Below are 27,132 nucleotides of genomic sequence, written 5' to 3'. Positions count from 1 at the left end.
ACAAAAATATAAATATACATATATAAAAATATCATGATGAATGAACACACAGACATTCTTTAACTCAATTAATATGGCAGTAATAATCTTTTTTTAAAGTATATTTTTTAGATTATGTTACAATGTGGGTGCACAGCTAGTAGGAAAGGTAATGCAAAGCAATTTAAAAAAATTAAGTTTCCATCTCAATATTAAAGGCACAAAAAGCCTTTTTTTTGTCTTTTCATTGTCAGTGAAAACCTTTTATCAGAGGTTTCTAGGCAGAGAGGGTGAATTATAGATTTTTAAAAATCTAAATCGTTCATATTCATTCACCTTGACTTATTGATTAAGCAAACCCTTACTAAGACAACACTTATTTTTTGTAGAATTTTTATTCCCAAGTAAGAGAGAGTAGGCCACTTTATCTAGTAACATAGACATGAATTGCACTAACACTGACCAAATCATAGATTACTTTGTCAGTCTCGATCACTGTCCTCTCCACCATACATGTCTGCTAGTTTCTTAAACCGAGGTCCCCAGTCACTGAGGTAATCATAGTCTTGGTTGCCCTCTGTGGTAAGCGATTCAAGGGAGCTGAGTGAATTTGCTATGGAATCATTTCCTTCATAGGCGTATGTTGCCAGTGAATCATAAGGAGGGGCAGCTGGGTCTAAATCATTTTCCTTTAACCTTCTATGAATAAAATCTTGAACATCAATATTTTCCCAAAGAGATGCAGTCCGTCTTATCTGAAATATAGTTTCTGGGATAATATCTCTTCTCATCTTACTTTCCTCCCTCGCTTCTGGATTTCTCAGTGTGCCAATATCAAAAGCCTGTGTGTCTTCCTCTCCACCTCCTTCATCATTGTAGGTCACAATGTTGTCCCGAACATCATCTTTAGAGATGATCAAGGGTTCTTTCTTCCTCTGTTTCTTGAGAGCCGTAAATAAGACAACTAGTGCTGAAAGGAAACAAAAGTTGAATGAAAAAATGGGTTGGTAGAAATTAAAATCGGAAAATATTTTCCATTATCTGTTGAACTGGAAAACTGTTAAAGCTGGGATGGGGTTTTTGTAGGAAAATAGTGATAAAAGCTATCTCCAAGGTGAAGTTAATGAAGTTAAATATTAATGATTTTAAAGTAGTCAAAAACTTATGCTGTCTTAAAACTATGGGAGCAATTATTAAAATATTATGTATTTGAAACAGATATGCAATTAAGGTATGAAAAAGCATTGAAAAGCAAACAATGTTATAAAATATGTCATCCTACTAGGGTTTGACTTTGATTATAGATATGTGAAGCATCACCCTCCTGTCAGTCACTAAGGGTGATTTTATCAAATGTAATTGAATCTTCTTGGCAAAAATAATACACTCTCTTGAAAGCTAGTGATCTAGGTATTCCTAAGGGCCTAATTCACTTCTGAAAATGGGATCTACAAGTCCTTCTGAAAATGAGAACCTGAAGACCTTCAGCTATCAATAGCATTGACAAAACTGTTTTGGGCTTCAATGACTGCAAGAATTGAAATCCAATCTTTGCTACTAAATGTTTCTTTTTAAAAACATGATCCCTTTATTTTAAGAAGTGTTAGTTGAATAACTCTTGCTTTTGGAATGTGTGGATTGACACAAAAATGATCCTCTACAGAGGAAGATGAAAAACTGAATTTTAGATTTCTAAATATATTCTGGTGCCTAAATGATATTGATTTCTGTAGGAATTCAATGCTTAAATGCATTTAAAATTCTGACCAATTTACTCCAATAGCTGAAGTAAATTGTAGAAGTCAGCGAGATCACCTGTCAATGAGGCATAACCGTGGTTGCCACACCATATATTACACTAGTGCTCAGCACTTCTGTTAAGTCTTAGGAGCAAAGTTTTTGCTCTGGATTACTTGAGTATGGTAAATAAAAGGGAAGTTTGGAGACACTGCAGTTAAGGAGAGGAGAACTGAGATCTTCCACATGCCACGGTAAAACGCTGTGAATGTAAAATATTCTGTTTAGTTTGTGCTTTCATATCTGTATAGTAGCCATACTTTTCAAGTTTTTCTAATGTTAGACGGGAAGTAGCCTTCTTTAGTAAGTTTAAGAATTTATATATGTGCTGGGGTTTGTTGGGATAGAGTTAATTCTTGTTACAGTAGCTAGTATGAGGCTATGTTTTGGATTTGTGCTGACAAAAATGTTGATAACACATAATTATTTTTAACTGTTGCCAAGCAATATTTACATTAAACCAAGGACTTCTTATGTTTCTCATACTGGACCTCACTTCCCAGCTTCTTCTCTACAAGAGGCCTAAAGGGGACAGATGCAAACTGACCAAAGGGATATTTCATGACATATAACATAATGCTCGTTATATAAATTGGTGGGAGTTGATGAAAGGGGTCTGACTCTCAGGTGTATCTGGCTCACTTTGTCTCAGTCTCTTTCTGCTCAGGGACTATTTGGGCATTGGTTTGCAGGTTGTGAGTGGTTGTATCATTTGATTTTGAGTCTTGTTTGTGTTTGTTTGTTTTGTTAGTTGTTTTTTTTTCCCTATCATTTTCATTATATATTACTATCTTAATACCATTTATTAGTATTAGAATTAGTATTAGCACTATTGTTATTAGTACTAGTATTATTATATTTAATTTATTTTCAATTATGATACTCTTCTTATCTCAACCCATGGCTGTTCTTACCTCTTCCTCTGATTTTCTTCTCCATCCCACTGGGGCAACGGGAGGTGGGTGAGTGACTCTCTGGTGCTTAGATGCTGACTGAGGTTAAACCATGACAATATACAAGAGCTGGACAGATCACTAAAAGGTTATTATGAAGAAGAGTCTCTCACAGCCAGGTACTTAATATGTGTCTCTTATTCTTGGCATGATGACACCAATCTACTATCCTAACACACTACGTCTTGTTGAACAATTAGATCAATTGCCAAGTACGATGGCAAATGTAGGCTAAGAATTCTGTTTAGATGCTCTACAGCCTTATGCTACTCTGTCTTCAGCTGTGCCTGTAACGCTAAGCAAAGCAATGTCTCTGACCCTGGGGCCAATAAACACAAAGTAGTGACACTTCTTTGGCACAGCACTGATCCTTGAGCTTGTTCTGTATCTCATGTGCTATCACTGTGGTCCTAAGGCACACTTTGTTTTTTCTTTTTAGTTCAATGTTCATGTACTAAAACATTGCAAGTAATCAGAGTAATGTTCGCAAGGTGAGTAAGGCTATGTGTTTCATGGTACACATCTCCTGCTCTATGTTGGGGCACAAAGGGTGGTTTTGAAGATGCAGAGCCTGTTAATGTGGTGAGCTATGCAAGGTGGAGAGCCAGATCTGGCAGAAATTGAACTATAATTGTCTGCTGGAAGTGATGCCCTGCAAATTCTGCTGCCCAGACTATGTCTGGGCAACGTCTTAGGGAATCCAAGCTGTCTCTTTCTGAAACCAGGCCAGTGGCAATGCTTGAACCTAAGCATTATGAACAATTAGGTTGTCAGAGCTCAAGTGCCCTCCTTTCCCTATGCCCAAATGTACAGGTATGGTTCCTGAATATTGCTCCTCTCCTAGCAACCTCTGTGGTCCTCTAAATATTTACTGGAAGTAGCTTAATCCAGTATAAAACCTGTGAAATGTGATCTCCTTAAAATTATAGAAACCGAAACCTGTAAACTTGTCACTACCCCTTGGCAGGCTGTGTTTTCTAGGACAGCTGGAAAGGGAAAGGCGTTTTCCACAGAGTTTAACTGGAAAGTAGAGTTGATGACACTTTTAAGAAAGCACTCCTCTGGTAAGCAAAACAGGCAAGTCACAGTTTTTATGTTTTTAAGAGCAGGTTATGAGCTAGCATTTGTTCTAGTTTCTTCATATATCATCTCATCTTTCTAATGTTTCTGCTCCGTAACCACCCATCTAACTTCTGTGTTTATATTTTTTAATCAGCTGCTCTTGCTACCACTTGCAAGCAATCAAACATTTACCTTCTATGCTTTAGAGTAAAATATTTCCTGAGTATAAAAAATACAAATTATTCATGATTAAATAGCTAGTATAATTGATAATATTTTAATCACTGAGAAACTTATTACTCAGCTTCAGGATTATGATCTTCTGTATGTAACTGAAGATCTGTTTATCACATAAAATGTTACTCAAATGAGCATGGTATCTAAAACCGACCCTAGATTTTCCAACTTATTTAATTTAAATAACACTGATAGTCGCAATGAAATATTGTTCTGCAGGGTCATGTGAATAAAGGGTTGAAGAATATCAGGGTGTAGAAGTGACCAGACCTTTGCCTAGTCAGTCAAACATCTCATCACAGGTACTTGCCTAGCAGGATAATGATGCAGAGGAGAATGGCAACCAGTGCCCCCGTGCTGAGGCCAGCAGAGAGGAGCAAGGCCTCAGTGTTGCAGGACTGCATGTTCCCCCGGCTGTCGCAGGCACACACTTGAATGGTCAGAGTGCCAGTGCTGCTCTGAATCGGGTAGTCATTGTCAAATATTATGATTGGCAGGAGATAGGTACTCATCTTACTACGGCTATATCCATTTGGTCATAATTTTTTTTTTTCCTGCTGTGTTATCTGGAATGTAAAAGCAGAATAAATAAATATTGCTGGATGAAGTTTTATGTGTTATGGAGACAGAAGGGGGGGATGGTACTGGTCAGCATTTACCTTTGTTGTCTACAATGGAGAAGTTTGGATGGACAGCAAATTCTGGCACCAACTCAAAGAAAAATTTGTGTCCTCGAGGAGGCTCATCTTTGTCAACGGCACTCACAGTCTGTATCAACTATAAAGAAAACAGTATTTCATGCTATTTTAGAAATCTCGTGTTTGAAATAAGGTCTCTGCTTTTCATGTCCAGTAAAGTCCAATGAATCCCTATTTGAAGACAAAAAACTGGTATCCAAAGCCAAATGTTCCCCTTGTAAACACAGAGGAGGTTACAGTAAGCAAATTGTTGGTTTATTGTTTAAACACATAATGGAGGATGAAAAAGGGACAGGTCCTCACTGCAAGACAGCTGTGTGCTTTGATTTGTACTAGTATCTTGCAGTGATTCAGAAACAATTGCCTTTCTGAATAAGCCATAAACCTCCTGTGGCCTCACGTAGCAATGACACAGAGCAGTGTGTAAACCAGTTGTTAAGTGGGCCTAATTCCCAATCCACCTCATCTGCTCCTGGCGATAAATTGGACTATTGCACTGGCAGGATGCTGGGGTTTCCTGAGGTAATAAAAAAAGATGCTTTACTCCCTCCTAAATTGAAACCTCTGGCTGTGGAGCTTTATAGCTCTCCTAACAAGGCCACTCAAGACCAGCTGGGAAGGAGTGATAATAGTGCCAACATAGGGTCAGAGTAGACTGGACTGAAAAAAACAGAGGTTTCAGCAGTACCTCTGGACTGCACAGGCTTTCTTGTTGCATCTAAACATGTGCAAATCTGTATACTTTTGTACATATTAACACACATATGCACTAACAATTTGACACTTTTTCTTTCTAGGTGCTGCTAAATGGATAGATAGAGGATAAGGAAAACAGCAGCAGAACAGGAAGGAAAAGCTACCTGGGAATGGCTGTGGTTTGTGAAATGACTTGTAATAGTTAACATTATGCTAGGTTGCATGAGTTGTAATAACTCCAGTGAGCTATATGAACGACTGCTGTGTCCTTTACACTCCCTAGTGGGTATCGCATTATGGATAACCCTATGGGATATCTCACCCATAATCCACTTTGGCTTGCAAGGGCATGTATGAGTTCAATCAGAAGATGACAAAGCTTGATAGCATGAGAATGGGATTAATCTTCAACTGCTGCAGCTCAGTACGGGCACGTTTCCACAGCACCTAAACTTAAAGGCGGAAAGAGCTCAGTAGTCAGATTTGTTTCTTTCAAAGACATAAGGGAGCCTATATCTGTCTTGAGGTTTTCAAGTGTTTCCAGTGTGCAAGGTGCCCTGAAATCCCACTGACATCAAAGTCACCAATCATCAAAGACTTACTTTGCGGCTTGTTTTTCTGATATTTCCAAGGAAGTTACAGCATGACTTCTTCAAGAAATACAGTAATTGACAAGTAACACTGATATGATTTTTAGGCTTTGCAGTAATCAAGTAAGGAATTACTTTTTCTTGTGTACTTTCTCTTTCTCAACGTCAGCTTGAGTGTGACTTGAGGAAACTGTTAAAATTTGGAGGGTATTCAGCATCTCTCAGGATGGAACAATGTATTAGAAAAACGTATTTTTAGTGCTACCAAAAATACTGAAGTGTTTCTTACTGTATCATTCAGAAACTTGCTGCTGCTAGTGATGTACTACACAATGAGTAGTTGGCCCATTTTTTCCTAGCTAACTTTAAGATACTTTTATTATGACTAATACTATTCTATTTTTATTTAAAAAAATAAAATAGTACAGGAAATCTGAGTTTAGCTCATTCACTTTCTTACAGTTCCTTCTAAAACAACGACAAGATTTTTATTTATTATTATCTTTTATTTTTCCTAGGCATATTGAAGAACATGAAAGGTAATTTGTGAACATCAGCCTTCTACAAACGATGTAAGAAACTATGCTTACTAAAGGCAGGATTATGTGGTTTCTCTAAATGTGATTAGAATGATAACTACATATTAAGATCTTTTCACTTTCAAAGAATTTAATGATCATTACACTTTAGATTTTTTTTTTTTTAAGTTTTAACTGTTTCCCAAGGTTAGCCATATCCCTTAATGTTGCAGAGTAGCCCATTCAGTATAATGTTGCTGAGTCTTGAATTATGCCAACATTCTTCCAATACTCCATTACTTTTTTCTTTGTCACAATCTCTCTCTGAGAGTGGCAATACAGAGAGCAAGACCAGGATGGTACTTAATTTTAGTTTTGTATAGTTAAATGCAAAAATATAATATTGCTAACAAAAAGTAAATCCTCTTATAGGACTGAAATACTAAATTAAAATGGGAAAATTTTCCTCTCACATTTAAGTTGAAGAGATTTAAAAAGTGTAAAAATACCAGAGAGAAGGAAGAGAATCAGAATAACTGATAATATTTGCACAATTACTTGCTGAAAAACTCAAGGAAAAAATATCCTGATATAATAGTTACCAGAAATTACAGTTGAGTATCTTGGGGCTTTCTGAGGTGTAATCAGTGGGATGTTTGCAGGATCTGGATTTGATTCCCTTCATGTGCAAATCACATGGTGGAGTACAACTGTGCCAGGCATAGAGGAACCTAATTACATTGAAAAGCTATTGTTGAGGGTAAGGCTGGAGAAGAAAAACAAACAGACAAACAAACAACCTTATTACCTGCTTTATCTACTGGCTGCTTAAACTGAGAACCAGCTGTTCTTCCACCAGGAAAGATGGGAAAATAAAACAACAAAGAGAAAGGATGATTGCAGGTGAATTTTTCCAAATTAAGAAAAGGTGAAAGGAAATTAGAAATGTTATCTGATTAAGTTTTTGTTTTGAGTGACTTTTTTGTTGTTGTTGGTTTGGTTTTTGTTTGGTTCTTTTTTCTTTTTCGCATTATACAGCTGTAAGTAAAAGAGAATTATGTTCATTAGAATCATGGCAGAAATTTGAGAGGTGTGCCTGGTTTTATTTTAAGTATCACAGTTATATGAAAAAAATCTAGTACTGTTTCTAGTATATTTTGTAACTTCATGTTGAAAATGTATTCTTCTATTTTTCAAGCAGTTATATACATTGAGTGATGATTACTCTTCACCAGGAATTCAGAGCAAGATCTTTGACACTGTAAGATTTATGAGGGAAGAATTATTTCAAGAAAATTACTTTTACACAAATATTTTCAAGCATATCAGGCTAAGAGAAGATAAAAAGAATTTATTTTCTTTTCAGTTTCCTATGAAAATGAGCACAATATGGAAAATACATCATTACTATCATTATTTTGAAGATTGTGTGTTTATGTACATGTTCACTTCTGTGTGTTTAAAAAGCAGACTTGTAATCATGACTGGATACTATTAAGCAAATTCACGTTTTCAGGGGTCACTTGTCTTTGAGAGTACTGAAAATTTAAACTTAGATATTGACAAAAAGTTTTCTCTTTTCTACTCAGGATAAAGTGATTGTAGCAGCTGGACAATATAAGAGGACTTGTGAAAGAGAAGTTATTCCAACTGGAAATTTTCTTGAAGAAGTTCTTTCATGATCATAGAATCATTTGGGTTGGAAAGGACCTTAAAGATCATCTAGTTCCAACACTCCTGCCATGGGCAGGGACACCTTCCACTAGACTAGGTTGCTCAAAGTCTCATCCAGCCTGGTCTTGAACACTTCCAAGGATGGGGCATCCACAGCATCCCTGGTCAACATGTTCCAGTGCCTCACCACCCTCTCCGTGAAGAACTTCTTCCTGATACCTAATCTAAACCTCCCCACTTTCAATTTAAACCCATTACCCCTTGTCCTGTAACTACAGGCTCTTGTAAAAAGTCCCCCCCAGCTTCCTTGTAGGCCCCTTCAGGTGCTGGAAGGCTGCTGTAAGGTCTCCCCAGAGCCTTCTCTTCTCCATGTTGGACAAGCCCAATTCTTGCAGCCCTTCATCATAGGAGAGGTGCTCCAGCCCTCTGATCATCTTCGTGGCCTTCCTCTGGACTCGCTCCAACCAGTCTATAGCGTCGCCCCAACCAGTCTATATCCTTCTGATGTTGAGGGTTCCACAGCTGGATGGAGCACTCCAGGTCGGGTCTCATAGATCCTGTTAAAGTGTTTGGATCTATTTCTCACCGACATTTTTTTTTTTTAAATGTGGATATGGTTCAATTATAATACTGTTTTGTGGTTGTGTTTTGGGGCATTGTGGTGTTTTTTTTTTTTTTTTTTTTTCCAGATACACTTTTTAATGCCTTGACTTACAGCACAGTCAAAAATATTATTGTAGTTTATGTTCAGTCTATTTTATACCTATTCATACTTATCCCTGAAAATGTGTTACTGCCTAGTAACAGATTTCTTACATTAATCATAGGTACATCCCTAGATGCAGCTTGCTCTCCAGTTTTCATCAAACTCTTCATCAAAGACAGAAAGTGAGTTAAAGCTAGGTGGGGGAATTCTGCAATAACAAGCATCCCTGTGCACTTCAGAGCATGCTCTTACTGTTCCTGAGACTACATTTTTGGACATAGAGAGCTGCACAAGTAGGAGACTTGGGTCATGGTCTCAGCCTTGAGACTGCCTCTAAAAGGAATATAGAAGCCATTAAAGCAAAAGTTAAGCTAGTAGTGCATCTTTAACAGTATGGATTTCAGGTCCAGCTATCAAGTCTTTAGATGGGCTTTAGATGGGCAGCTTACACTGCCTTGGCATGTCATGCAAATAAACCACAGTTGCACATTGGCTCCAGGGCACACATTTTAAAAATGAAGTGACATGCTTCAGACAGATTCTTGAAAGCTTCAGTGAAGAAAACTGAACCAGATGAGGTCTATGGGTGGACAGATGCAATATATTTTCAGGTTAAAAAAATTGTACTAAAAACCCAAAATTTGGGTCAAATAGAATGTTCACTTCTTTTCAAAACAGCAGCATATTGATGGTTGCTGTCCTATTTATAAATCCTTTTTTAAAAAATATTTTTTAAAAGTCACTATAAATAAGACAATTAAAAATAGTGTCACTTTCATGGGAATTTAAGATGGTTTGCTGTTGTAGATAGTGCCTTTCTGAAGTTTTAAAACAATGTAGTTGTTATACAGCATGAATTTTCTAATTCTGGTCTCAGAAACATAAGACCACTGGAGACAGATGTCATTAAGCTAGAAATACAGTAACACCTGCTGAATTTTGTTACTTCTTGCATGGGATTATGGGCATGAGGAGTAGGCCTTCAATTCACATGAATCATTTAGGCTTTCATTCTTGTTATATTATGCTCTTAGTTAAATCTGCATATTGTACAACAGAAACTTCTCGGATGTCACTTTCAGAGGCTTTTGAGGTAAGACAAAAAATGTCACTAGGCACTTCAGAAAGGAATATTTGGAACATTCTGCTGTTTGTTTTCATCTGACACTGTTTTCAGAAGTGGTGTAGGAGAGAAGAGAAAAAAATCTGGATCTTGGATCACTAGCTTGGTCATTCTTGAGACTTATTAAACTTGGTTTAATTAAACTGAGTTTTAAAGAGCAGTGCAATTAGTATCTGGGTTTCACTTAAAAAGAAAAAAAAGCTAAATACATTTATCTTCTCAATCTCGTTCTCCTCTATGGGCAGCAGGCGTAGAAGCACTGCTGTGATGTGTCAAGAAGTAATGGTTCTAATAAGACAGCTGCTTTAGGTGATGTCTAAAATAAAGCGGAGTAGTACTGAATGAACACAACATTATTCTATATCTTTATTGTATTATATGGGGACTGCTAAAGATGAGCAATACAAGATATTTACAATTTAGCATCCTTGGCCAAAATTTTCAAGTGTATACTCTATATTCATTACTATTTCTAAGTATCAAAATTAGTGTAGTCTCACGTACTGAAACTAATACTTTTTCTGAAATACTAAATCAACTATATGTAAATGTCCAGATATGAACTCAGATGTCTGTCTTGAGGAACCCAATTTTTAACAAATAGAAGAACTGTCTGTATCTCTCATTCTTCTACAGCTACATTTGATGCCGTCTGTCTTTCTTGTATCTTTTTGTATTTTTCCAGTTAGGGAAAATAATTCCTGGAATTACATTGGTACAATAAATGGAATGGAAGTATGCCTTTCTAATGGGCCTCTGTAATTTTTATTATTAGAAATCCACAGAATTTAGCAGAAAGGTAAAGAAAATATCCATTAATGGACCAAGTATGTTAGTGTAGATGGAAATTGGGTTAAGGAAACTGACAAGCAGTATTCCTGGAATGAACTTGATTCAAATATATGAGAAATCTGTGTTTGCTGGTTGATAAAATTGCACGTGCTTAATTTCAATGAAATCTTCATTTGTAAGCTTTAGAACCTTTGTTATTTTATTGTGTAAATTTATTGCACAATAAAATCTTAATTATGTTGTGAACATTTTATTGTGTAATGCAATTTGTACATGAATCACTTTGCTATCAGTCATTATACTGAGATTTTAAGATTTTTTTTCTCTTAATTTTATCTTGTGAATAGAGATTTTGTTACACAGACAGAATTTAGGTCATATGCTAGCTGTTTGAAATTAATGACTGGTTTTATTTGAATGTATTCCACCTGGAAAACAGCTTATAAATCATAAAACAAAACTATAAGAGTACAATAACCAGAAGTTTAAGGATTTTTTGCGCATTACATCAGGTTTGAACTGTATTCATATGTGACAATTTATGTCACTGGTTAAGACACAATATTCAGATCATAAACCTCAGTTCTTTTGAAAGGTGGTCCTTGTTCATTTCCCTGATATTGTAATTTCTTCCACTGTTTTAATTTAATTCATCACTGCCTTTGATATGCATATTCTCTATCTATGTAATTTCCATCAAAAATAGCAAGACTTCATTGAAAAAGAATTAAAGTATTGGTTAAGTACCTCTTCAAAGCCAAGTGATTTCACTCAAAGTATCCTCTGTGTTTCTAACCCACTTACTTAAATTCCAGTATTAGGTGCAATGAATGGAGGAGAAGTACAATTGAATGGGAACCACAGCAATACCTGTATCCTTTTTTTCCTCCTTTTTTTGGTCTCTTCTGTTTGTTTTTGGGTTTGGGGTTTTGTTTTGGGTTTGTTGTTGGGTTTTGTTTGTTTGTTTGTTTGTTTGTTTGTGTTCCCATCTGTTAAACCAATGATGAACCATCATTTGAATTGCAACTGTTAAATTGCATGTTCTTGCTCTGTACAGAGCAAGACCTGAAATTCCAGACTCATCTCAGGTATCAGCTATGCTACTTTCAATGCAGCCCCATTCTTATGTTAAATACACCACTGGGCAGTAACCAGGGTAAAACACGAGCATGCTTCATGATGTGTGTCCATATCCACCAACCTTGTAAAGTCTTTGAGTGTTGTAAGGTCACTATGCTCTAAGGACAAACAAAATATCCTACATTCTGATCCTTTCTATATACTTTTTGTGAAGTAGACCAGTTTTGATTGGATGATGACAGCATAAAAGTAGTGAGACACAAGGACAGGCCTAAGCTGAGTTTAGGGCTCCATCCTGGCCCCTCTCCACTGCAATAGGAACCCATTCAGGTTTGTGCTACGTAAAATCATGATCTCAGTCTTTTTCTTCCACTCAGAAATGCATCAGTCAAGAGAAAAAGCTCATGCATGAACTTAAGCCTTTGCCTGAAAGACAGTCTCGAGGTACCCAATCTGCTGCTATCTTGGTTCTGAGTTTTGTTGGTCTGTCTCCTTCCTCAGTTCTCAGTTATCACTTTACGTTTTATATAAAACTTGTTACTGTCTTTTTAAATTATTACAGAATTGCTGGGATAGCTTAGAAAGGGATATATATGAGCTTTGACCAAATTCAACTCAATTCAAAGTGGAAGTTTAACTTATGATGGAAACAGTTGCATTATCTTTTATTTTCATCAAAGTTTGTTTTTCACATCTTCTTTACTGAAGCATTAAAAAAATACTTTTCTGCTTTGTGTACTTGAAGGTGTAGCTACATTAACTAAGACTTTGAAATAAGTCCTGAAAGAAATGGAATTATCTAACAGTATGAAGAGATTTTTAGTATTATGCATAACAACTTATGAGAAAACACCTTAAATATGATTTTGTATTATATGTTATGTTCTTATTCTATGGTAAAATCTTGCATCTCTTATTTCCTCAAACTGTTTTTTGAATCAACTGGTAGTTTCTGTAGAAGGTAGAAGATAAAAGGCTGTGTTGGTTTGCCATTGTTAAAATTAAGATACACTGAAGTTTTCATGATGGTATTCCAGGATATTCTCATAGAAAGTTCTTCAGTAAAGTAAGTATTTGTTTACCTGTCCAGCTTTTGCATTTTCACAAACAAATGTTTCATAGTATTTGGCAAATTCTGGTGCATGATCATTTATGTCTAAAATCCGGATGAAGACAGGTATCTGGCTACTTTGTTTAGGATTATCTGAAACAAGAAAATTATTTATATTACAATGCAAAGATTTACAGTCTATGAAAAGACCTGAAATTATCTAATGTATTTTCCCAATGAATATTCATTTATATTGATTGTATTAAACCAATTATATTTCATTTTCTACTGACATACATTCCATATGCATAAAAGCCCTATTTATATTTGAAACAATTCTTTCTATTACAGTGGGTGTATTTTGAAATAACACCAAGTAGGCTTAAATTGGTTTGCATTAAAAAAAGGCCACTGAGTTATTATTATCCACTTGTATTCAATACATCAGTGCAGTAAATAACTCAGTGTAAAAGCTGTTTCCTGAGGTTGAGCTGTTGAGAACATTTATTTGTTCAAAGCAGTTAAGCAGTTAAACGGTGTCATTCAACAACAACACAAAAAAGAATCAAATAACCCAAAGTTGTCTTTTGCCCCACAAATGTAAAAAAACAAAACAAAAAAAGGATATATGTAGATCTTATCATCACTTGCTCTTCACAAACTTGACCTCCAAAGTCAAGGTATCGCTGGAGATTAATCTCGCAGTACGTATACTGAAAATGGAAACCATATCTGACCAAGCAATGAAAAAAGCATTTATGAGAAAAGGTATCAGTTTTTCTGAAAATGGGGAAATAATTAATCTCTCTGTATTACCTGCCTTGCAAACTGTTAAACACATAGACTCCTGGGGAATCTATAGGGAGAATGAAGGGAGAAAAGTTGTTCCCTAAAATCAGTGTCTCTGTTTCCCCTTTGATGGCTGTTGACAGTTGGCTGGAAAGAAAAAGCAGGCAAAAGACCTCTAGGTTTAAAAGGATCCAACAGAACAGTAAAGAATCCATGTGAAAGTTTCCTCTAGTTTTGGCTTCAAATGAACCCATTTCCTGAGATAGGTTGAAGCAGTTGACGTAAACCTTAGTTTCCTCCATTGTTTACAGTGGTCATTCTGACAATGTACATTTGTATGTCATCAGATTTTTTTTTTCCAAGGAGTTTCCCAAAGATATAACTTACAATAAAAGCAGTGCATTACACCTATACCCATTATTTGCTGGGAATTCTCAGGGAACTGGTTAACTTCTCTAATATATAAAGTATATGCTTTTGTTGAGCCTGAGAATTCCAAACTATCTTTTCACAAATGGTCAAAGATAATCCTAAAGTAGCAAACTGAACTTTTACATGTGTATTTAAAGATACTGTGTATTGATAATATCTGAATAAGGGCAAAATTAATGAAACAAGATAAATCATAGATACCATAGAATTTCAGTCTTTCCTCAGTTCTAATGTTCTTCTGAGATAAATGATCTCCAACTTACTGATTTCAGTTGCTATGACAGTGATGTTGTGCCAGGGAGTTTCTTCCCGGTCAAGTGGCTTTGAAATGAATAAGGATCCATTTCCTGAATAGATGTTGAATATTCTGTCAAGGTCAGTGTGTCGATCCACAGAATATCTGTCAAGGTACAGTAAAACTGAGCATCACTATCTTCTGTTACAGGCTCTAGTTTAGCTCACAGCCACCTCTAAAAGTTTTCTAATTTTAACTATGGTTAATCAAGAATGTTTTCTTTTCAATTAACCTGAGCTTTCCTGTAACTTTCTGAGACATGCAGCATGTGCATTCAGGGGGCTCACTCAGTTTCTGAGGCCAGTTCTGTTTAACATCTTTATAAAGACCTGGACGAGGAGATCGATTGCACCCTCAGTAAGTTTGCAGATGACACCAAGTTGGGCAGGAATGTTCATCTGCTTGAGTATAGGAAGGCTCTTCAGAGGGATCTGACCAGTCTGGGTCAATGGGCCAAGGCCAATTGTACGAGGTTCAACAAGGCCAAGTGGCAGGTCCTGCACTTGGGCCACAACAACCCCCTGCAACACTACAGGCTTGGGGAAGAGTCACTGGAAAGCTGCCTGGAGGAAAAGAGCCTGCAGGTGTTGGTAGACAGCCAGATGAATATTAGCCAGCAGTGTGCCCTGGTGGCCAAGAAGCCCTGTGGCATCCTGGCCTGCATCAGGAGCCGTGTGGTCAGAAGGACTAGGGAAGTGATTGCCCACCTGTACTTGGCACTGGTGAGGCTGTTCCTTGAATACTGTGTTCAGCTTTGGGCCCCTCACTACAGGAAAGACATTGAGGTTCTGGAGCGTATCCAGAGAAGGGCAACGAAGCTGGTGAAGGGTCTAGAGAGCAAGTAATGTGAGGAGCAACTGAGGAAGCTGGGGTTGTTTAGCCTGGAGAAGAGGAGGCTCAGGGGAGACCTTATTGCTCTCTAAAATTACCAGAAAGGAAGTTGCAGAGGTGGGTGTTGGTCTCTTCTCCCAAGTGACAAGAGATAGAACAAGAGGAAATGCCCTCAAGTTGCATTGGGGAGGTTTAGATTGGATATCTAACCAAAATATCTAAAAAAAAATGTCTTCACTGAAAGAATTGTCAGGCATTGGAACAGGCTGGCCAGGGAGGTGGTTGAGTCACCATCCCTGCAAGTATTTAAGAGGTGAGAACGAGGTGCTGAAGGACACGGTTTAGTGGTGGTATTAGCAGTCTTAGGCTAATGGTTGCACTTGCTGATCTTAAAAGACTTTTCTAACCTGAAAGATTCTATTATTCTATGTTAAAAATCCTGAGAAACAATTTTTTTAAGACTCGTGAGCAGGATGAAAAGCAAACCATTTATGTGAGCAGTTTGTTAGATTTATATTTGAAAGTATATTTTAGCTTATACAGTGAATGCTGGCATAACAACTAAAAGTGAACATTATTAGCTAATATTTTTTTGCAAATTAATAGTTTCTTGGAGAATTCAGTCATTAAAGGACACACAGTACAACTTTAATTATCAATTTATAAAAAGATATTTTTGAGATGTCACAAGGTTCATCAAAATCACCAGAAAAATCCTTGGATTAGTTGTTGTTTAAGGTGAAAGTTTTTAAAATCTTATTTTATGACACTTTCTTTTCTTTGTCTTTCCTAGCAAGGAAAAACTTATTTTACAGTTGTATTTTAATTAGTCTAGTAGTGAACAGTCACTGTCAGATTAAACTGAGATTTTACACATAGATTACTTAAAAATAATGTATTTTCTTCCTCATCTCATACATTCTACGTCAAACTGTACTGCTGCAGGACATAATAGGCTTACTCAAAAATGCAGAAATCAGGTTTCCTAATCAGTTGCATGGCTAATACACAAATTTCAGTGTTGTGTTTGTCATTACAGATGATAAAAGCAGATGCTTAACTATTACAGCAATTTCACAACACTTAAATCTTCCCTCTAATTGTTATGACTTTCTTGCAATCATTTCTTACTTAGTATAATGTGGTCATTAAAAAGTTAAGCTATGGGACAGGGTAGACAGTGTTATATCTAGGGGATTATGAACATACAGAAGACTGCTATCAACTAGCAAATCGTGTAGGAGTACATAATTTTGAATATTTAACATAATTTTGCCATTGGAAATATGGTATAAAAGCATGACCTTACTAACAGTTTGGTGAAAGTACTAGAACATGATGCCAGTTAAGTTCTAGTAAGTACTAGAACATGATGCCAGTTAAGTTCTAGTACTGCACCTTCTTTCTTTTTACCTGGTGTCTATACGCTGTCTTTCAGAAGCATACTCTGTACTTTTAACTGCTTGCCTTCACAATCTCCCATAGATATTTCATTGCTTGACACTTTCCAGTGGCCTTCATGGGCTTCTTTACTCAACTGGCCCCCTATTGCACTCTCATCCCACCTTGTGCGTGAGACTTGACCCACATTTCATATTGTGCAGTGGCTTACTTTATTGCATTCTTTGTTATATCCGGATCTTGGGCTACAACCTGCCCAATAATGTTTCCGTCCTTGGCATCTTCATCTACCTCTATTAAATACCAGGGTCTGCTAAACACTGGAGGTTCATCTATGTCTTCCACAGAAATTTTGACCACAGCCGTGTCTTTGAATGGCCCCAGTTGAAGAAAACGAGGATCAGGATGAGTGTTGGTGGCTTCCACTCTTAAGGTGTAGAACATCTTTTTCTCAAAATCCAGATACTGAGGAGCAAACAACAATAATAAAGAAAATTGTGTCACTTCACAAGAAATGTGGGTCAGTTTTATAATGCTGTATTTTTATATTCTATGTATTTTGCTATATTTATATATATATTTGTGTCAAATATTTTCTGTATTTTTATAAAGTGTAGACACTTCTAGGAGCAAAGGCTCTAAAATCTAATGCATCTTGAAGGGCTTGTTCTAGGTATGATAAAAATAAGGAGTATTGCAGTGCACTATGAAAATGATGATCCCGCTACCTACTACTTGCTAGATCCCTGGAAAACCTGGAGAGTTCAATCTATAGAAAAACAGAGAGAAGAACCAGGGAAGTTGGACTCAATCCACAAGTAGGAATTGCTAAATTTCTTATTTGTCCATCTTGTTTGTAAGAGCAAGAACAATTATCCCAGCTCTTAGGTATTCTCTGTCATATTTCCTTTTTCCTTACTTCTACCCCGTTGCCATCTACACTTGCTTATTTCGCATCAGAGGCAACCCAAACCTCCCCCTGGCAGTAGTCCCTGGTGAAAAGAAAAAATATGAAGTCTGATTTCCAATCCATATATGCATATGCATATATATATTCCTATGTACACACCTATAGATGCTTGTACATTAATAGATATATGTATGTTTCCACATATATGTGTATAGATTAATATTTGATATATATGTATATATCAATTAATTGTTAGTGGTATGTTCAGTAAGAACAGAACCAAAAATAGCATTCAGAGTTTAACAGTTTGAACTAAAAAGCAACCAATATATCTGTCAGAGAAGGTATTTTGAGTTAAATTTCTTATCTTAGGACTTCCATTGACATAAGATATAATAACTTAAGTTTCACCAAGGTTGAACTTAGACCAAGACAGATTTTTGGTACTGACTGTCAGACATATTAGAGAGGGACAGTTTAGCTTTGGAGGTGTAAGTCCATCAAACATTAGGTGAGCCTCCAACCCGTGTGAGCCTTACTGCAGCATTCAGCTGACAAACTCCTCTGTGAAATGATCCCCTCTAGGTTTTCACAGCCCTAATTCAGAAGCACTGTGTGTGAGAGCATATATACTGAACAGACAGCAGCCACTGAAATATTGCTTTATGTGAAGTGACATGCCAGTAAATTTCCCCTGAGACTTGAAAATAACAGATATCTGCTAAAGAAAGAGAAGAACAAAACTAATACAACTACTCCTTGGTAGCCTGACCCCTTGTGAGATCTGCCCTCCCATTTCTTGGAAAAAGAAAAATAACTATAACACCTGGAGAGCTAAGTGTATATAAAAGAAAGGGAGAAAAAAATAAACCTTTTTGACAGTTATAATCCCTTCCTGCGTGTCCTTGTCAGTGACAATATCAAACATGTCTGATCCATCCCCATTGGAGATGCTATACTCGATCTCTGCATTTTCACCCACATCAGGGTCATTGGCTTTAATTCTGCCAAGAGGAGTCCCAGGTGGTGCAGACTCAGGAGAGCTGAACTGGTAGGTATCTGGAAGAGCAAAAGCAAGCGTTTATTATTTTGTGAAGATTTGTTCTTCTAAATAATAAACATCTTCAATTTCATCTGGATTTTTAAAGTAACTTGAGGTTTGAAACACTTCAAGAAAAAGTTAGTCATCATAATAAAATGTAAACCAGGGTTTTGAGTTGATTGACAGTGTCACAAAAATTTCAAGTGATTCTTCAAAGCAATTTAATACTGTACTTTAATGCCTTTTTTTTTTTGTTCTTCAACTATAAGGAACAGACAAGCTCAACATGAAGGCAGCAGTTTGAACTTTGATAATTTAACAGGTTTGGGTTTGTTTTGTTGTTTGTTTTGGTTATTTTTTTTTCCTCTGAGTTTTCTTAAATGTTCCCAGATATATTTAGAAATAGTGGGAGATTTTGTTTTGTTTTCTCAAGGTACAAGATTTGTTGAAAATAGTGTGGAGTTTGGAAAGTCACAAACATAGAATCGGCTTTCTCTTTTTATTATTTTGAAAAATATATTCAAGATTTTTAGGTGGTTTTGGTAAAAATAATTAATTCATCCATTATTGGTAATATATACTGAAGAGTCATGGTAAAGAGCATTTGGATACATGTTCATGCAGATACATTCAGGCTTTCTTTAATCTGCACATAGTTTTTGTGCTCTTTCAATGGTTGGTTGCATTTAATGTTTTTATAATCAAGGTTTGCTACAAAGAATTCTGATTACACAGACGTTTTAATCTTGCCTGTGTGTATTGTAAGTGAATTTATATATATTTTCTGACAACATTTGCAATAAAAATCTAATTATAAAGACATGCTGTTGCAGAAAAAGTATTAGATGGTTTTCTTGACCACTCAGAACTATACAATGAAGAGAGTAAATTACTAGCAAGACAAAAAATATTTCTAAGTCAGGAATTTCAGTTATTTGCTACCAAGGAAATGGAAAGAAAAAAAAAATATATTCAGTGTCTTACATGTGACATTCCATCTGATGTTTTGTTTGATCTGCTTTCTCATACAAATTAATATTATTTTACTGAGTGAAGAAGTAGCATTGGAAGAATACGTTAAGAATCTGGATACCACCTGAGAAAATGCACTATTCTTATTTGAAGGGTCCAATAAGAACCTGTATAAATTGTATTGACTTGTAGTAGAGTACAGTCAAGTATCTTTCTTGAAATTAGCCTGTTTCATATACTTACTTGTCCTTTGCTTTCTTTTAAGAAAATTAAAGGCCTTCGAAGCTTTATTTTACGTACAATAACTATACCCAACATGAGTCCTGAATGAGTTTCTATCCCTAATTGTACAGACTAAGTATAAAATTGCCACTGCAAATACCTTATATTTATATAGATATCTAACAAAATGAAAGCTAATGGTTCATGCTAAATTGTATTTCCTGTTACAAATTCAAGGTTTCAAGTGGAAATTCAGCAGTAGAATGTCTGCAATCAACATGGACTAAAATGCATGTTATTCCCTTAAACCAAGATGAATTCCCTTAAACCTAGGATTCCTGGCAGGTAACCATATGTTTGAAGTCTTGCTCCAACTCAAGGCTTTGGTAGGTGAGACAGAACTACTGCAAGGGCAGATTTAATCATGCTACTTATGACTTCTTCCAGAACAAATAACTCCCTTGAGTGATTTTGCATTTGAAACAATTCCTTATTTTTGTGGTGTGGTGTGAGTGCTACACATTTTTGGCATGCAAGTTGGCTAATTTGGTTTAGAGTACAATTGAATTCAAAATGTGTAAGATTTCCATTATGTTGCCATTTTAATTCAGTTTAGGCCTATATCTTTAGCTGTCCAGGATTCCTTTCAGGAAACAAAACAAAATTCAAAATGTCTGTTCCTGGTCTGAAAAAACAGTGCTTCACAATGAACTCTGCCATTTTCCTTTCTTCTGTCCTTCTGAGAATTCAATCTTCTGTTCTTCAATAACTTGACATTAACTTCTGTTACTTCCATTTGCAATTCATCCTCTGCTTTGGGCCACATTTTCATTTATTGTTGTCTGACATAAGAGAAAACAGATAACTTATTGGAAGGAGTGGGCTTCCAGAACTTGATAGTTCTTTGAAAATATACCCCTCTTCATAACTATCTAACAAGAAATCAAAACCTCCAGATGTTTCTTTATGTCTGATTTCCTAAGAAGTGTTGAAAAACACCCTCCTGAGGAGAAACAAAACAAGAAAAAAACCTCATCAGCAAAATGAAAACTGTGCCATTTAATAGATTCCACAGCAGGTCTTCTATAGCCCATCCAATATGTTTCAGTGATGTTCAAAGTAGAAAGCTACAGAGAATATTGTGTGAGGCATCAAATTGTGTAAATTTCTCTGTAATTAAGTACAAAAGCCAAAGATTATTGAAATAATCAGAAGAAATTCCATAGACTTAAGGTTTCAGCTAATCTTGGAACAAGAGCATCATAAGGAACAATGGCTAAGGAAAATTAAAACCCTTAGTAATCTTGCAATTCTATGCATTCTTAATTTTTATATTTTTATTTAGTTTAATTCATCAACACAGCTTACAATGTAATGTGTTACACTGCATTCTAATTTAGGTTCAAGATTTCCTAATTGCCAAAATATTATGGGCAATATCATGCTATACATGTTTAAGCAACATCCCCTCCTGAAGTCTCACAGGAAGGTTGGTTAAAAATTGCTATTTGGGTTTGCCATGTGAAGGTGATTCTCAGCAAGTAAACACTGAGTCTGAATTCAAATTACATTTTCTTTATGAGGACTGACTGCAGTATATCCTCTCACCTCTATTTTTAATAAGTAATCTTTTTTCATGAATAGAGATATAAAATTTATACACAATTTCAAGAATCTTTTCTCAATGTATTGGGTTTGCATGGCGAGGCTTTGGTAGCAAGGGATGTACAGGGATGGCTTTGGTGAAAAGCTGCTAGAAGACTCCTTATGTCTGATAGAGCCAATGCAAGCCGGCACCAAGACAGACACGCTACTGGCCAATGACAAGCCAATAGCAGTCATAACACTTCTGTGATAACATGTTTAAGAAGAGAACAAAGAAAAAAAAACAAACAAGAAAAAAAACCCTGAAGTAGGTAGATCTTTGCAGACAGACAGAGAGAGCGCAAGGTGTGAGAAAACAACTGTGCAGACACCCAGGTCAGTGGAGAAGGATGGGGAGGAGGTGCTCTGGGCACTACAGCAGAGATTCCCCAGCACCCTGTGGTGCAGACCATGGTGAGGCCGGCTGTGCCCCTGCAGCTATGGAGGGTCACAGTGGAGCAGAGGTTGACCTGATGCCTGTGGAGGATCCCACACTGGAGCAGGTGGAAGCCTGAAGAATGCTGTGACCTCCTGGGAAGCCTGTGCTGGAGCAGGCTGCTGGCAGGACCTGGGGACCCATGGATAGTGGGCCCGACTCCGGAGCAAGTTTGTTGGCAAGACTTGTGACCCCATGGGGGACCCCAGCTGGAGCAGGCTGCTCCTTCCCCCGCCCCCTGTGGTGCAGACCATGGTGAGGCCGGCTGTGCCCCTGCAGCTATGGAGGGTCACAGTGGAGCAGAGGTTGACCTGATGCCTGTGGAGGATCCCACACTGGAGCAGGTGGAAGCCTGAAGAATGGAGCAGGCTGCTCCTGAAGGACTGCACTTCATGGAAATGACCCATGCTGAGGCAGTCATTGAAGAACTGTAGCTTGTGGGAAGGACTTACATTGGAGAATTTTGCAGAGGACTGTGAAGCCTGTGGGAAGGACCTCCCGCTGGAGCAGGGGGAAGTGTGAGATGCCCTCCTTCTGAGCACAGAGACAACGTGTGATGAACCGACAGGCTGCTCCTGAAGGACTGCACTTCATGGAAATGACCCATGCTGAGGCAGTCATTGAAGAACTGTAGCTTGTGGGAAGGACTTACATTGGAGAATTTTGCAGAGGACTGTGAAGCCTGTGGGAAGGACCTCCCGCTGGAGCAGGGGGAAGTGTGAGATGCCCTCCTTCTGAGCACAGAGACAACGTGTGATGAACCGACCACAAGCCCCATTTCCTGTCCTCCTGTGTGGCTCAGGGAGAGGAGGTAGATAAAAGCAGGAGTGAACTTGAGCCTAGGAAGAAGGGAGGGGTGGGGGGGAAGGTGCTTTAAGGTTTGGTTTTAGTGTCTTTTTTATTCTGATTTTGATTGATGATAAATTAAATTCATTGTTTTCCCCAAGTTGAATCTGTTTTGCCCATGATGATAGTTGTTGAATGATGTCTCCATCTCTGTATCTCAAGCTGCAAGCCCTTTATGGTATTTTCTCTCCCTTGTCCAGCTAAGGAAGGGAGTGATAGAGTGGCTTGGTGGGCACCTGGCCTCCAGTCAAGGTCAACCCACCATACTCCCACACTGTCAGAATTTTCTAATATTTTTAAAAATCTGTTCTAGGTTGACCTGTTTATACTGTTCTGAGTGTATTATTGCCATAGTACTGAAGTGCTTTTCAGGTTTCTTCAGGTCCAGGAGAATGTTTTCTAAATCAGCTCTGTTTGTTCAGTCCTTGGTGAATCTGTAAAAAGAGCCAGTCAAGTCCCTAATCAGTGCCAACAAGCAATTCAAACTATATAATGTGGATATTTTTAAGCAGGCACTGAACTGAGGCTGTAAATTTCTTCTACCTGCAGCTTATCAAACAATTATCAGATGGTGTTTATAACAATTTGGGATTGGATTTAAAAGCGGTGGCCTAGGATGAAAGGATCTGTAGTATGCTGTGACACTTTCTGTATTCTATAGCTTTCTGTTTGTCATTTTTTCAGTTTACAGAGAGATATTTTTAAAAAACTTAATTGTGTCAAACTGGTCTAGATTACCAGAATTATTCAACACCAAGAGTTGAACACAGATTACAAACACCTAAACCAAACTCTTAGACTTCCAGCAGAGCATACAACCTGACCAACTCTGCCTGTGCAGTGTTACATTAGAAAATTTGCTGACCTGTTTGCTTGTCTGAACATACAGAAGTACAAGTGCCTCCAAAAACTGAGCCCTAGATTTTGTAATGAAATTCCTGTAAAGGCTTTCAAGTCCCTGTAGGTAACCTATTTTATTGTTACAGATCACATTCTTGTAAACAGAGTAAGTATAGGAAGCAAGTTTATCGTTCCAATAAATATTTTGTAATTAAAAGATGGAGGCAGAGATTCCCATTGCCTTAATAATGCTGCACTATAAGCACAGTAGTGGGCCAGTATTCATACTAAAAATAAAGGGAGGAATAAAATGATCCAGATGGTGACAGTGAAACAGCTGATTTTAGAGAGGTTCTTTGGAAAACTATAGAATTATTAGATGCTCCATACTCTGGGGGAAGCGAGGCGGATTGTCATTGACATCAGTCAGCGTGATGCTCACGGTAGTGGTCCCTGATAGTCCTCCCATTTGGCCTCCCATGTCTTTGGCCTGGATGACCACTTCATACTGTTCCCTGTTTTCTCTGCTCATGTCTGGTAAAGCAGTCTTGATTATGCCTTGGAGAAGAGAGAAAAAGGAGAGACAGAGAGGTAAAGCAGAAGCACCTCCCAATTTAATCTCAGAGGTTTTAAATCAATTCATGTGAGATACACTGTGCAGATGTTAATACATAGCAATCACAACAAGGTATATTACAATAAGTCTTTCAATCTATGGCTGATTTGATGTGGTGTTAAGAAAACAGATAAATAGTATAACAGATATTATTCATTGTTTGAGATGTGCTAAATCGATTTAATTATTCTTTCCAAAAAAATTGTTTATTTAATGATTTTTCCAAGCTACTATCCCCAATTATTGTTTTAATAAATTATGTAATCTCCAGCTTTGTTAGGTTTTGATTTTATAGCACGAAACTGAACTCTACATTCTCTGGATTCATTCTTTTGGACTGTAATGGATCATAGATTTTAATGTCCAGTGATGGCCACTGTAAGTCAGCTAGGAGTATAGCTTATTAGCTATAACTGGGCAAGACATTAAATTAGTGTTGGAAAGTCTTTTTTTGCTTTCTGATCTCAAGACTTTCATAAATGTAATTTTAATTTCTCAGACTGTTGAACATCATACAAAAAGAGTAGGGACTTCAAGTGAGAAAACCAAAAACCCATAGCCTGAACAGAGGAGTGACCTCAGTTTCCTGGGATACAGAGCCCAAAGAACTTTTCATTTAAGTGGACACAAACATTTTTTATTTTAGACAACCAAGCAGAGCTTTTTTAATAATTATTTTTCTATTTTTTTATTTAGCAGGGTAGTGAATTTGCAAGGTTGAAGTGATGAGAACTTGCTCTTGTGAAGTGGGAGAATGCAAATGCAGCATCCTTTTTGCTTGGAGGATTCACACCCCTGCCTTTCCTTTCTCAGAAGGCGGCTCTCATTACATGCTCAGCTTGATATGGAAGCTGTCCTATTACGCAAAAGAGAAACCCTGGAAAACTCCTACTCCTAGAAAAGAGTGAAACAGAAAAAAGGTTTATTGCCTAGTGGTTATGGCATTTAAGTCTGACCCAGGATTACTGGTTTCTGATTACAATACCTAGGCTTCTTAATATATGTAACATTTAAAAGCAGAGTGCAAAACAAAGAAATACAATCCCAGAACGAAACATGAGACCCCAAGTCTTCCCCAAACCTTCTGCCTGATAAAGCCCCTGCTGCCATAAGTTAATGACCATATGGTACTGGTCCTGTTTCCCTGCTCATGCCTGGTAAACATGTTTTGAGTAGTAGACTAGGGAAAAAAAAAAAAAAAAGGAGAGAAATAGGAAGAGGCAGAAAAAAACAAACACTTCAATCCCAGCAATCCCAGGCAAAATCATTATGCTCCCTTTTAAAACCGTAGCAAAGTGACTCTTACTGTCTTTTTGATATAAAGCCTTTACTGCATTTAAAAAAAAAATATTTCAAAAGGAAATTAGCCATCACCTGAACATGCTGAATTGACTAGGAACTTCAGGGATTTTTGGCACAATTCTACTTAAATTCTGGATTCTCAAAACAGAACAATTTTGATAACATGCAGGAACCAGCTAATGCAATGCCTGCTGTCTTTTGTGTATTAGGGTTAGTTATCTGGAGGAGGGGACAGGAGGAAATTTGTTTCTTTTTTGAACCCAAATTTTGGACTGTAGATATCCAAAGTTCACACAAGTTTTTTTCCCTTTTGTGTCTGCATCTTACCTGATTTCCTACAAAACAGTGAAAAGGGCTTCCATTCATGTTTTACCACTTAAAAGCATTAATGTTTCTGCTTCAGTTTGAATAGCCATTGGAATCAGACTACAGTTTCAAAAAGTATTTTAAGTTAAAAATTAGAGTGGTGAAAAATACATCATGAACACTTAAAAATAATTAATTTACTTTGGGGATTTTTTTAATTATTATTTATAGTCAGAAACTATCTAGCTTCTTTTTTCTTCCCTTAAAACAAACAGATTAAATCCCCAGAAATTCGTGTAAAATAAGCTTTAATACTTTCATGATTCTGTGGACCCTTTACAGTATTCTGTACTCCTTTTGAACTAATGACCTTTACAGTTGACAGCTGACTTCCAGAAGTCTTATTCATACCAAGAAAAGCAGTGCTCCTTCTGCAATAATATTATCTTAACAAAAAAAAAAAAAAAGACATACTGTCATTGTGAATACAGTTTCTATTTAGAAAAATAGTATTATATTCATATCAAGTCATATGATGTTGTGCGCCTGTTCCAATATTTAAATGAAAAAAGTGTCTTGATCCCTGCATCCTGTTCCTGTCACTGCAAAAGACTGAATGAATTACTAACCTGTTTCTGGATCCACTGAGAAATATGGCTGTCCCTGGAGGATGCTGTACACCACTTTGGCACTGTTTCCATAGTTGGCATCATCAGCATCTGTGGCTGTCACTTGAATAACAGATGTACCTAAATGGGTACCAAACAAGGAATCAACAGATTTTATTTCTTATAAACCACACACAGTGGTTTCAGTACTGAATTCAGTAAAAGATCGAACAGCATTCAATGTACAAATCCAGTGTTATCCTACTCAAGCAAATAGTAAAATAAAGTGTCATCTTGCTCATGAATAAACCCAAGATCATTATCACTCAAGGTTCATGTCTCAGTTAAACATGGTTAAGCACATAGGGATTGACATATTTCTTTGAAACAGAAACACAATGCAGCAGTAGGATTTTTGGTGGTCAAGTAGGTTTGAAGATTCTCCTCTGGTAATTACATGATCTCAGTTGAAAGCGTACAATAAGAAGTGACAAGTACCATTATGGTTTTTCAATTTAGCTTAGTAAGTAAATTGAGGTTATAAAGCAAATTTCCAAATTTCCTATAATCTAAATTTTGCTTTATGTTATAAAGTTAATTTCCCCATAGTCATCTTCTGCTTAGATGACAATCTCCAAGTATCTTGCATGAAAATGGCTTACCCATGTGTCGTGGTTTAACTCC

General features: G+C 36.9%; 1 protein-coding gene across 1 annotated transcript; it reads right to left on the bottom strand.

Annotated features, from left to right (window-relative positions):
- Nucleotides 1-55: 55 nt before the first annotated feature.
- LOC104511374 (cadherin-9-like) lies at nucleotides 56-27,114 on the bottom strand. The gene is given in 11 exon segments (XM_010153962.1): nucleotides 56-949; nucleotides 4,339-4,559; nucleotides 4,561-4,594; nucleotides 4,688-4,805; nucleotides 12,988-13,109; nucleotides 14,441-14,577; nucleotides 16,916-17,169; nucleotides 18,486-18,673; nucleotides 24,007-24,174; nucleotides 26,470-26,589; nucleotides 27,111-27,114. Coding segments are annotated over 11 exon segments (1,854 nt in total). The 3' UTR covers nucleotides 56-461.
- Nucleotides 27,115-27,132: the final 18 nt, after the last annotated feature.

Source organism: Eurypyga helias, unplaced genomic scaffold, assembly GCF_000690775.1.
Source record: "Eurypyga helias isolate BGI_N326 unplaced genomic scaffold, ASM69077v1 scaffold11816, whole genome shotgun sequence".
Classification (NCBI taxonomy): Eukaryota; Metazoa; Chordata; class Aves; order Eurypygiformes; family Eurypygidae; genus Eurypyga; species Eurypyga helias.
The sequence above is the reverse complement of the archived record's forward strand: the minus strand, read 5'-3'. Positions and strand labels throughout refer to the sequence as shown.